General features: G+C 40.5%; 1 protein-coding gene across 7 annotated transcripts in view; it reads left to right on the top strand.

Moving 5' to 3' along the window:
• fam131ba (family with sequence similarity 131 member Ba) overlaps positions 1–13,550 on the top strand; it is a 78,936-nt gene that overhangs the window by 32,402 nt on the left and 32,984 nt on the right. For 6 of the 7 annotated variants that reach the window (XM_039606142.1, XM_039606141.1, XM_031729376.2 and 3 more), the window contains exon 2: positions 5,260–5,297. The exons of the other annotated variant lie outside the window; for it this stretch is intronic. In XM_039606142.1, the coding sequence (XP_039462076.1) occupies positions 5,260–5,297 (38 nt within the window). The remainder of the gene's footprint in view (positions 1–5,259; positions 5,298–13,550) is intronic. 7 annotated transcript variants of the gene reach the window in all.

Raw genomic sequence — 13,550 nt, 5'->3', positions numbered from 1 at the left:
CATTAATTAATTCTTCGATCTTAAATATGATCAACCTATCTCTAATAATCGGCTATGTACCACAGGCCTTCAAGCTGGCTGTAGTTAAACCTTTACTTAAAAAGCCATCTCTAGACCCAGCTGTCTTAGCTAATTATAGGCCAATCTCCAACCTTCCTTTCATATCAAACATCCTTGAAAGAGTAGTTGTCAAACAGCTAACAGATCATCTGCAGAGGAATGGCTTATTTGAAGCGTTTCAGTCAGGTTTCAGAGCTCATCACAGCACAGAAACAGCTTTAGTGAAGGTTACAAATGATCTTCTTATGGCCTCTGACAGTGGACTCATCTCTGTGCTTGTCCTGCTAGACCTCAGTGCAGCGTTCGATACTGTTGACCATAATATCCTATTAGAGCGATTAGAACATGCTGTAGGTATTACAGATACTGCACTGCAGTGGTTTGTATCATATCTATCTAATAGACTCCAGTTTGTACATGTAAATGGAGAGTCCTCTTCACACACTAAGGTCAATTATGGTGTTCCACAGGGTTCAGTGCTAGGACCAATTCTATTTACATTATACATGCTTCCCTAGGCAGCATCATTAGAAGACATAGCATAAATTTTCACTGCTATGCAGATGACACGCAGCTCTATCTATCCATGAAGCCAGGTAACACACACCAATTAGTTAAACTGCAGGAATGTCTTAAAGACATAAAGACCTGGATGGCCGCTAACTTTTCTGCTTCTTAATTCAGATAAAACTGAGGTTATTGTACTCGGCCCTGAAAATCTTAGAAATATGGTATCTAAGCAGATTCTTACTCTGGATGGCATTACCTTGGCCTCCAGTAACGCTGTGAGGAACCTTGAGTCATTTTTGACCAGGACATGTCCTTCAATGCACATATTAAACAAATATGTAAGACTGCTTTCTTCCATTTGCGCAATATCTCTAAAATTAGAAATATCCTGTCTCAGAGTGATGCTGAAAAACTAGTTCATGCATTTATTACTTCCAGGCTGGACTACTGTAATTCACTATTATCAGGAAGTCCTAAAACTCGCTGAGAAGCCTTCAGCTAATCCAAAATGCTGCAGCAAGAGTACTGACAGGGACTAGAAAGAGAGCATATTTCTCCTGTTTTGGCTTCCTTCATTGGCTTCCTGTTAAATCCAGAATTGATTTCAAAATCCTGCTCCTCACATACAAGGTCTTAAATAATCAGGCCCCATCTTATCTTAATGACCTTGTAGTACCATATCACCCTATTAGAGCACTTCGCTCTTGCACTGCAGGCCTACTTGTTGTTCCTAGAGTATTTAAAAGTAGAATGGGAGGCAGAGCCTTCAGTTTTCAGGCCCCTCTTCTGTGGAACCAGCTTCCAGTTTGGATTCGGGAGACAGACACTATCTCTACTTTCAAGATTAGGCTTAAAACTTTCCTTTTGCTAAAGCATATAGTTAGGGCTGGACCAGGTGACCCTGAATCCTCCCTTAGTTATGCTGCAATAGACGTAGGCTGCTGGGGATTCCCATGATGCATTGAGTTTTTCCTTCCAGTCACCTTTCTCACTCACTATGTGCTAATAGACCTCTCTGCATTGAATCATATCTGTTATTAATCTCTGTCTCTCTTCCACAGCATGTCTTTCATCCTGTTTTCCTTCTTTCACCCCAACCGGTCGCAGCAGATGGCCGCCCCTCCTGAGCCTGGTTCTGCCGGAGGTTCCTTCCTGTTAAAGGGAGTTTTTCCTTCCCACTGTCGCCAAAGTGCTTGCTCATAGGGGTCATATGATTGTTGGGTTTTCTCTGTATTTATTATTGTGCTATCTACTGTACAATATAAAGCGCCTTGAGGCGACTTTTGTTGTGATTTGGCGCTATATTAATAAAATTGAATTGAATTGAATTGAATTGAATTGAATTATTTTAATAGCATTTTGGTTGCTTATTATGTAATTAAATGTATGCACTTTTGTGCTTAAATATAAAATAAATAAATAAATGAGCTAAAAGCTTGATGCCAGCTGGTGCTGAGACAGAGAATGAGCTTAGAGACAAGCTTTTACGGTCTTCAGGGCACAGGATGACCAGGTGAACCACATTAGCTGACAGCCCTCCCAAGGCTCCTGAATCATAACAGGAGCATCAAGGACAGCTTACTGGAAAGAGCTATTCATAATCCTGTTAACATGATTTAGAGCTCAAGAAGTCTCTGATCAGTCCTCTGTCTCTGTAGCCTGGTTTTTACCGTCTCATATCTGTATCACTCCTTTTTGTATCAATACCATCTGCTGAGAATGATTTGGTTTATTGTATTGAACTGACACACTGAACAGCTTTGTGCTGTATTCTGGATCTAACTATTTAATTTTATTATGCAGTAAACAAGCAGTTTGCTCCTGGGATTCTTTCACCTGCACCTGGAACAAATTTTACTGACTCCAAATCTGAAAACCATTTTCATCTACAACATCCTGTTTTTTTATTCATGAAGTATTGGACAGCTATTATAGCCTGACAGAAATTTGATGTGCTTCAGCGTTTAAAAAATACATTTAATTAAGCAAAAATTAAGGAAGGTGTCTTTGTTGGTCCTGAAATCTATGACCTGATTCTTGACGATGAACTCAAAAGGAAACTGAAGCCTACTGAAGCAGCAGCTTGGGAAGCATTCGTGCAGGTTGTCCATAATGTCCTTGGCAATTATAGAGCAGAGAACTGCGCCGTGTTTGTGGATAACATGCTGAGAGTATATCAGCTAATGAGGACCAGAATGCCACCAAAGATGCACTTTTTCCATTCTCATCTCGACTTTTTCCATCAAAATTTGGGCGATGTCAGCAATGCGAAAAGATTTCATCAACATATAAAGGTGATGGAAAACCGATATCAGGGAAAATGTAATCAAGCACGATGGTTGATGAGATGGATGAGCAGTACAAGCGCAACAGGAAGTGCCTCATTTTTTACCTGGTTTTCAGTAACATGCTTTAACATTTCTCTGGTATCATCAATATACAGTGCAAACATTAATAAACATATTGAGAAATTTGGTGGGAAAGGTCTAATTCAAGAACCAAATGTGAATAAAGTCATGCAGTTTAATGTAGTAAAGACTCCTCAACTTACAGAAAAATAATTCATTACTGCAGAATGTTGACACTTGGTATAAATCTGCCATTGGGTGCAAATAACTGTGGCATTTTCTGCTGCCTGCTTACTGTAATCACTGAGCTGGCACACTACATGTACAACTTCAGGCACCTGCAGTATTGTGCAGAAGTCTTGAGCCACCCCTCCTTTCTTCATATTTTGCTGCCAGTTAGTCTTTGAAGCCTCAGTTCAGTCCTCGGACGTGACCATTTTCAGAGAAATGCTTTCGTTGTTTGTTAGGCCACTTGACACTGACCCATGAGTCATATAAGCACAGAAAAAGGAATCTAACTCAAGGCGTAAACCAATGTTATGTCTGTACATAACAGACGTCTTAGCAAAGAAGCAATTTAAAGTTTTAGCTTTTGGCATTTTGTTATGGCAGCCTGTTAAAACAACACAATTTGTTCCCATTTCTTTAGTTAAATATATAAAAAAATGCCAACAATAATACAGTTTGACAAGCCTAAAATAGAACGTTTGCACCAACAAGTTCATTCTCAGACAGCTGAAAACTTGGCATATCCTGGCATGGTGTGCAGTGTGTCCTTAAACTATGTGGGTAAACTGGACAACTGGAGGAAGAAGTGGCAGGTCTAAAAGAAACAACTATCCATAGCAGGTGAAAGGTATCTGAAAGTCATGTCCTTCAAAAAAAAGGAGAAAAATCTGAAAGATGCACCTGGCTCTTCAGTTAATCTACTGTTCACAGAAGCATGATCAGAAATGGTCTCGGTGGAAAGGTTACTGTCAAGAAATCATTCTTGAGGCTGGAGACCAGAGAGAAAAGGCCGAGGAACCACACAAGAACTGGGCGGAAAATCAGTGGCAGCAGGTTTTATAGAGTGATTGATCCAAATGTAAAAATTCTAAATCAATTTATTGTCATTGTGAATGACAAAAAGTACTATCAGATTTTTTTCCCTCAGATTTCTACCATGCATTACAATCTGGAAAGCATCTGATTGGCAATAGCTTTATTTTTCAGCATGACAATGATCCCAAACACGCTGCCAGTGCATTAAAAAGCAGCCAACATCCAAAACAGAGCTTTGGATGCCCTTCAAGAAGCTTGTAAAATGATTCCTCAAATTACAAGAAATCATATCTAAAAGATCTCGTCTTGATGCATGCTCAATCATCCAGGTAAGGAAATCCCAGAAAGTCCATTCTGTTCATCTGGACGTGACGTTTTCAGGAGAAGAAAACATCACGTCCAGATGAAAAGAGTTCAGACTATTAACTTTCAAGCTCATACATACTGTGCTTTTGCCTTATGCACTGGATTCCCGTGTATGTTTGCACCTATTTCCCATTTTTACAACAAAATATAAAGAAACAAGGGGTGGCTCGAGACTTTTGCACAGTACTCTGGGGTATTAATGCTGCTCTGCTGCACAGGACATCCAGTAATGTAGCAAAATAATGCAGGACAGCCTGTTTGTGTCTCATCATTGTTTCGTTTGTTGCTAGCTTTCACACAGAGTGCTAGCATGAGCTGCTACACTGATAGCTTCATTGGATAACTTAATTTAGCGCTAAGGTCACGTTCAAGGTCATCAAGGAAAGCAAGAGGAGTGGTGAGTCAGCTATCATCACAGTCTCTCTACTCTGCTCCACCAGAGAACAGTGGTCCCTGTTTTCTATTTTATTTGCACTAAATTATTAACTTTACTGGCAATAATAAGTAGGAGAATGGCTTCCACTGTTATCACCCTCAGATATTTCAGAGTCATCTCTGGCCTCCATGACTCACACTGGTTGTGCCCTCTGCGTGCCAAAGCTTGGCGTGGATAATTAATCTAATTTTAGCTCGGTGTGTTTGTGCTCGAGTGTGTGTGAGAGAGAAATACTGGACGGCGTTGTCATTCCTCCACAGTGAGCAGGCCGAAGGCGGCTTCAGTGTGACATACTGTTATCTGCTTCTCCCTCTTGCTGTCAGTGTTTCTCCCTCACTGTATCTTCCTGTCTCACATTGCTCACCTTCTCCTATCACAGACAGCTTAAACCGATTTCTGTTTTCTGCATGTGGCATCATACCTGTAACTACTGAAGCACCTGATAATGAAATCTTAAATTCATCTCATTCTCTCTCTTTCTCTTTGGCTCTACAGCAGCGGATGCCGTGCCGGTACGGAAAGATGGGGATCAGGTAAAGTGCTATTATCTCTTAAAAAAAAAAAAAAAAATAATGCCTGCACCATTTTCTGCACACCTCAATCTATTTTTCCATTTTGCTGAAAGCCTCTGTGACAGAATGTAAAAGACACTCTGGTGCTGGCGTCCTCAGCTCCCCTGTTACATCTGAGCGCTCTCCAGAGTGAGAGTGGTAGCATGAGTGTTGATTTTTGTCCCCTCAAATATTATAGAGGTGAGAAAGAAGCGCTGTTACTCAACCAGAACTGCCTCCTGTTGTTACACATTGTAGCCTCAGCCCTGAAAAAGGTTAAAGACCCGCCCCCAAAGATACCGGGTGCTGCGAACAAATGTATGCCCTCTTCCTGATTTCTTCATTTGTGGTGAGTCACACTTAAATGTTTCAGATCAAACAACTTCTGATATTAGACAACAATAACCTGGATAAATGTAAATTGCAGTTTTGCAAAGTTATCCAAACTTACCCCCGAAACCTAAAAACTGGTTGTGCCAACCTTGGCAGTAAGAACTGCAGTGCAGTAACTGACAGTGAGTCTTTCCCATCACTCAGGATGAATTCTGACACACAGTTCTTTGTAGAATTGTTTTAATTCAGCCAGATTGTAGAGTTTTTAAGCCTGTTTAAGGTCACGCCAAATCAGATTCAAGACCAGTCTTTGTCTAGACCCCTTGCTGGTGTGTTTTGCATCACTGTCCTGCTGTATAACACGAGTGCCGTTGAGCTTCAGGGCACAAACTCATGGCTGGACATTCTCCTTCTGATATTTCTGTTAAAGAGCAAAATTAATGGTTCCATAAATTCATCCAGGTCCTGAAAGCAGCAATGCAGCCCCAGACCATCACATTACTGCCTCCATGTTGTTATGATGTTCTTTTTATGAAATGTGTTAGTCCTACACCAGATGTACTGGGACTCAAACCTTCATCAGTCCACGGAAAAGTTAACAGAACTCTTCATGTTTTCTGTGGTTTTCTCCTCTGAACTCTCCCATGGACACTATTCATGCTCAGTCTGTTTGTTACGATTGAATCATGAACTCTGACCTTAAATGAGTGACATGTGCAGTTGTTTAAATTTTGTTCTGGGTTCTTTTGTGACCTTCTTGGAGTAAATCTGCTTGGGCAGCCCCTCCCGGAAAGGTTCACTGCTGTTCCAAGTTTTCTCCATTTGTGGGTAATGGTTCTTACTGTGGTTTGCTGGAGTGCTAAAGCATTAAAAATGGCCTTGTAACCCATTCGAGGATGATAGATCAGCTACTCAGTTTCATGGCTTCTTGTTTCTTTCGTGGATGTAACATGATTTGCTGCTTTTTGGAATATTTAATGTTGGGATCATATTTTCTGAGTCTTCTAGGGTCTGCTTGGTGTGGTGTAAATGTCATTAGAGAGTCAGCACAAGGGCCCTCATGGATGTCTGTGTGCCTGCCTGTTTTTTGTGATGATGTGAGCTCTTGCACAGAGAATTTACATTATGATGTCTCAACTATGCCTGCAGACATCAAATAAGTCAGGAATGGCTACTCGGCCTTTGGCCATGTCCAGCTGTTTGCGTCCCCTGCAGAGTGTAATCTTTAGCCTACTTCACTTTGTGAGACAGGTTCTATTTAAGTGATTTATTGATTCAACTGGCAGTAATCAGGCCGGGGTGCACCAGGTGAAATTTAAGTCTTCTTTCCGAAAAATGTGGTTAATTGCAGTTAATTCAAGATTTAACAACAGGAGGCAATTACTTTCTCACATAGGACCTGGTAGATTTGGGTAGCTTTTGCTCTAATAAATGAAATCATCATTTAAAAACTGCATTGTTTTTACTCTGGTTATCATAAATGTGTTTGATGATCTGAAACATTTAAGCCTGAAAAATATGCAAACAGGTAAGAAATTCAGAACGGGGCAAATACTTTCTCACAGCACTGTATTTGTGTGTGTGTGTGTGTGTGTGTGTTCGCAGTGTCTCTAGTTTACGGCCATAAAGTGTTAAGACAGTCTGTTTCAGTTCATGGGAATTTACATGAGTTAAAGGGAAAGTACTCCTCTTTTGGGGCATCCTCCTCCCCGGGTGTTCAGAAGTATTATCGAAAGTGAGAAAAGAGTTTGGTGGCACCACAGGGAGCTCTGTGAAGCCTGAAAGATATCCTCAAATGTACTGAGTTGGTGCTGAAATGTGAAAATGAATCTGTAAGAAGTGAACCGACCCCAACTCTGAAGCCTTCATCGCAGCCTGAGCCCAGAGGCTCAAAGCTTGTTAGGTGATAATAATCGACCCTGTTTCCAGTCTTCTAGTTTGGATGAGACTCATCATCTTTACCTTCTACAGTGATTTCTTTTTCTTTTTTTAACACAAGCACTCCAAAAACTATTCAGGTGTCGTTATGGCCTCTCCAGCTTTTTATCGACACTATTCATGTGTTGCTCATCCTTAAGCTAAGTTTTTAAAAACTCACAGTGGAACACAACAAGCATTTGGACCTAAAAACGATGGCAGACTCAGTAAGCAGATTAGGAAATCCTAGGATAAAACACCCAAATCTGTGACTCCCAGTATATACCACAAGACAAAGTCAGAGCACTAAAGAAAGCTGAATAAAGCACAATAACTCTTATCTGTGTGATCTTGTTTTGTGGATCGTTGTAATTATAAGTGAATAAACATTTTATTTAAGAGCACAAGCTTTTAATATACGTCGTCCTCCAGTTTCAGGTCAGTGCATCAGGACATGAATCTTTCTAACAAACATGCAAGCCTGCCAAGGATTTCTTTCATGTCCAGACAGTGGGATGGTCTCATCTGGCTGAGTCAGTAATCTGCCCTCAGTTCAACTGATTATTAATTTTACTGCTAAAAAACAGAGTCAAGGCAAAAACGCATCAGCAGTGTGTCTGCTGTGTTGCTTTGGCACCATCACTGTGAGTCACAGACTTCAGACAGTCACTGAAACATTAAAAAAAGTGGAGTGCACAAGTGACCGAGTGGCTGAGGCACACGTAATGAATCGAACTTGTCATTTAAATTTCATAGTTCTGGTAATTCATCTCAGTATTTTATTATTAATTGATTAGCTTTGCTGACCTATGAACAAATGGTTGTGGGTCTGAAACCTCCAGACAGCCGAGGCTTTTCTGGGTTTCAGTTTCACCCCAACTCTGCTGGTGCTCCACCCTCCTGCCTCAGACTGTAGTTCAGATTAATTAGTGCCTCTAAATTGGCAGAGGTGTGAATAGTTGTCTGTCTCCATATGTCACTTGTGTGATGGCCTGGCAGCTTGTCCTGGATGTGCCCCATCTCTCACTCGGTGGTAGATGGGAAAGGCTCCGGCCACGTCGGATGATAAGCAGGCGGAGATGGTGAGTGATGGATGGATGTCTGCTTAAGTTTGGCTTAAGGGAGCTAAGGGCCATGAACAAAATCTCACCAGAAGATGAAGCTGAATGTCTCCACCTTATTCTTACACCTGTTCTACAGCAAACAAGACACATATAAACACCTTTTTCACTTTTGTGAATGAAAACACACCGTAATCATTGCCTACAGTGTACTGCCAAACAGCCACAGGTGTGACCAAAACTAATGGGCTTCATCACAGTGTAGTTATCAAATGCTTCACATTTCTTAGAACCAAACGAGCCATCTGAACCCGAACCAACAACGTGCCACACTGCATATAGTTTTAGCCTTCCTGTATTGTTTTATTGTTCCAGTATGTTTGCTGAAGTGCAGTATCGTTAGTGAAAACTGAATTTTAGTCACGTGACTAAAATCGCTGCTAATCTCATTAATGCCAAAAAGCTCAGAATTACTATTCATTACCATTTTTACAGGATCTATTGAGTGCAAATAGCTCAATTTAAGCAAAATCGAGCCAAATTTAAAATTTTATGTTGAGTAAATTAATTTAGAGAAATATCTTGACGCACGCTCGATAATCCAGGTGAGGAAATCCCAGTAAAGTGATTCTGCTCGTTTGACTGCTGTGTTTGGATGAACTGAATCAACCTGTTTGACGAAATGTTAGTTTTAAGTTTTTTTCCTCGCTGCATTGATGTGTCATGCATGGTTAGTTCAAGGAATATGTTGTAAAAGCTGCTGTTTAAAAGCTTGTGCCGATTATATTTTTTAAAATGAAAGCACGCCTTTCAGTTGTGTGGGCAAGTTCAAAGTATTACCTGACTAACTGTGTCTTTTGTAAATGAATATTTCAGTATTACTGTATTACAATGGTATAAATTAGAGTAGCACCCACGGAGTCAGCCAGTTATTCATGTGGCTGTAAGGCAACGTCAGACTTTATATAAAAATTTTGGAACTTTAGAAAATAAAATGTAAAATAAACTTATCCAAGAATATAAAATTACTATTAATTTAATGCCTTTATGATGTAACAGTTAACACTTTATTGCAAAGTTGTCTTATTTACTGTCACATCAGTTCCTCCTTTCCCTCCTCTCAGTGTGAGCTCTTCATACACACTGTGTTGAGCGGAGCACACAACACACAGGTGGTGTGAAATACTGATAATCGATAAGAAAACAATGTGTTGTGTTACTGTAAGTGCAGTAAAAGCTCCCTAACAAGTGTCATAATATAGTGAGAGCCAGCGGGTGACAGAAAGTGGCTAAAAAGCATTGTTGTCATGTCAAGACATCTGAACACAGAATTAATGGGAAGAAATCTGTTTGTTGTCACTGACACCTGATCTGGTTTTTGACTGAGGATGTCCACTAGTCATTTAAAGACTGCAGCCTTTGCTGGTCGGTGCCAGCGATAGTACTCGGTTAAATGTATTACTCATATTTTATTAATGTAAAATTGCAGGGTTTGGGTGGCCGCTGACCACCACCTGAGTCTGCATCCCTGACAGATGGCTCTGCCCCGGGTAGTGCTACTCACGGTCTCCATTAATGAAAGTCGTAAATGAGCAGAGGTGGGGAAAAAAACACAGAAAAACATGTCTGTATGTCAAATATAACCGAAGCTACATGTAACCAGGTTAGTTTTTTCTGCACCAGGATGTATGATATGGAGCAAACTGCTAAACTCTAGAAACGAATCTGACTCTCGGTGCATTGGTGACACTAAAAGCTGCACATTTCAGCGATATTCGAAGCACGATTTGGTTGACGGAGAATGTGATTAACAGTTTCGTATAGCCCCTAAAATACACAAAATATTTGTTTGGACACTTTTTTTTAACTTCATCGATTTCACATTTTTAAATGTCTTCTGAGGGTTTTCTGTCTTTTAGACAAGTTGAGGAGTCTGTTTTCTGTTCCTTGTCTAAATTACAGGCCAGTCAAACACAAGGAACACCCCGACATGTTGAGTCATCCCTAGTGTAGTCTTGAGGACTTAAAAAAGAGTAATGGGATTGCTTATGTTTTAGAAGATGTATTCTCTCATCGTAGAGGCTTCTTCAGTTCTAAAAACAAATAGTGGAGAGTCCTAGGTATTTTATTCCAAGTCGGGGTTGTCTTTGTTTAAGGTGATCCTTAATGTCAATGACCCACTATTGATTCTGAGACTCAACACATGAGCTGAGGTGTGAAAAAAGGTGTAGGTTTATATCGTCTCCAGGGGTTAAGGGTGATGTCCACACCATCGTGTGATGTGTTGAGGTCACCTGGGCAAAGTGTAAGTGAGGACTTAAACACCTTGGAAGGGATTTCAAGACTGCATTGTCAGTGGCTTATAACAGATGTCATAAGTCACTGCCTCTGTTCAATGTTGCTCATTCACAGTGGACATAGATGACCTCCTTTACTCCTCTTTCACACCACCTGTCTTCTCCGTCCAAATTGTGAACACTGACATCCTCAAAAGACTGTCCTTTGTCCTGTAAATGCAAGTGTTCTCCTTTTTAAGCTCTCAGGACTGACCTGGATGACTGAGAAGCTACACAGGCATACATCCCCAGTCTAAATGCTGTTTCAGAGACTTTGGAAGGTAGACAAAAGGAATATTAATTTCAACTCCTGCACGTGTCACAACATCATGAAAAAGGAAAAGGGATGCTCTGTTGGGAGAAAATGGTGGTGTCACAGCCTGCAGGAGCTCATATTAGTCAAACCTGTGTGTACTCCTGTGTGTACGCCGGCACTCTCGTGACTGTCTGTGTGTGACCGGGTGTGAAGGTGTGCCAGTGTTGATAGTCTCTTACCAAGGCCACAGAGCTGCTGTCCCCTGGGTTCAGGCTATTACTGAGCCATGTATCACTTCTCAGCTGTGGACCCTGGAGAGAGGGAGAGGAGCAGAAAGAGTAAGAAAGGGAGACAAAAATGGAGACGTCCGTCCTTTTTGTTGTTCCATCAGTGATTGATGCTTTATGTGTGTGCTGCTGTCACTTTCTCTTTTATGTAAGTGCTGTTATAGTGGTAGTTAGTCCAGGTAACTTAACCCTTAAAGCCTGTTCCCTGATGTACACTCACAGAAGCTTTTGGAGCTTTTACAACAAAACATCCCAACAATTTCAAACTTATATAACTGAACAGTCATGGATACTATCAGCATTCTGGTATGAAACTGTCATAGGACAGTGTAGCAGGCAGGAAGTGGACCCAAATGCAAGACTCTGCAGACAAACGTGAACTCAAAACACAGCTGGCTGGGAAATGGCAGATTTATGTAACTAGAGCATGAGACGGACATGAGACCAGGACTACAGATGTATTAACTAGACAAGACGGGAAATGCAGACGGTCACGGAGACAGAACACAGAGAGACCAGACAGACACGGGGGCATGACTGTGGAGACTGGAGGTAAACAAACACGGAGACGAGACGGGGACGGACTGGACAGGAAAGAGGAGCTAAAATAAAACAAGAAATCAGAAGCTATATATAAAACAAACTCAGAGCCACTAGAACGTAACATATTCAGGAACAAGAACATTCATTTTCATATAATTTTATATGATAAATCCGTTAAATAGATGACATACTCAATTTTTTTCAAATTTCTTTTCTTTTTTTTTATCCTGACATGTCAGTGAAATTCATTAAAAAAGATTAATCTTTTTGTCTTCGTCTAATCTTTGTGAGAATTAAAGAGCAGTTTACATGGCAGGAGAAGGTTAAATCTCCACAAAGGTTGCAGAAGTCTGTGTCCGTATTCATCACATTATTGCTTAAGTAGCCACTGGTATTAAAGGAAATTTAAATAAAGCAGGCTACATTAACCTGCTTCCTTTTTCACCACTGGTCACCACAGCGTGTAGCTATTTTAGCTACATGCTGAAAACCTCCCGAAATGACTTGTGTCGCCTTCTTGGATTGAACCCAGAGATCTTTTACTTACAAGGTAAATATGTAAACCATAAACTACTGAGCCACTATTAAAGGAAACTTACATAATGGACATTTACATAACAATTCAAAGTAGTTGCCCAAATTGCTTAAAATAAGTTTGCTTGTTGTTTTAAAATCAAAATCAACAGAACATCGAGAAGGAGCACAAAACCACAGTTTTTATGCAGGAATAGGTCAGACCACCCAACAACATGGCTGTGATAGAAATGCATCCTGCAAGCCTGTTGCATCAGCATGTATAAATGCAGTGGCGGTCCTAGCCTGTTTGGCGCCCTGGGCGAACACTCCCTCTGGCGCCCCCCCCCACACACACACACAAACACACACACACAAAACATGTTAAGGATTGTACATTAACATAAAACTGTTGTCCACACACACATATGAAGAGAGAGAGAGAGTATGCATAGTATGCAAACGGCTACCAAACAGCCATCATAATTCGTCATACAATGAGAACAGGACAAATCAACAATTGACAATGACTTATTAATATTAAAATCTGTAACATAATGTATTGTTTGGAGTTTAGTCTGTTACTGTTACTATTTTTACCATTTCTTCTTGGGGCAACTGTAACCCACATTATTTCCTTAGGGATTAATAAAGTATTCTGATTCTGATTGTTTCAGGATGACCTGCCATTATCCAATGACACATCTGTTTACCTGTATCATTTGTTTGTTTCTTCTCTTCTTCTTTTCTCTTTTTTCTAAACTGAGCACCTGATGGCTTTGAACTTTTCTTGTCCATCTTCCATTGGTTTTAATTTTGCACTCCAGTATGAACACCCATCCCTCAACCAGAGGATCACCACAACATAACCTAATAGACCTACACCTTAGTTCACAGATTAACTTTGTCTAGGGTGTATTTCTGGGATTTCACACAACCCAGGATTCAAATCATGAATACATAATGGGCTTGGATTTACAACATTATGA

Source organism: Oreochromis aureus, linkage group 22 (genome assembly GCF_013358895.1).
Source record: "Oreochromis aureus strain Israel breed Guangdong linkage group 22, ZZ_aureus, whole genome shotgun sequence".
NCBI lineage: Eukaryota > Metazoa > Chordata > Actinopteri > Cichliformes > Cichlidae > Oreochromis > Oreochromis aureus.
The sequence above is the reverse complement of the archived record's forward strand: the minus strand, read 5'-3'. Positions and strand labels throughout refer to the sequence as shown.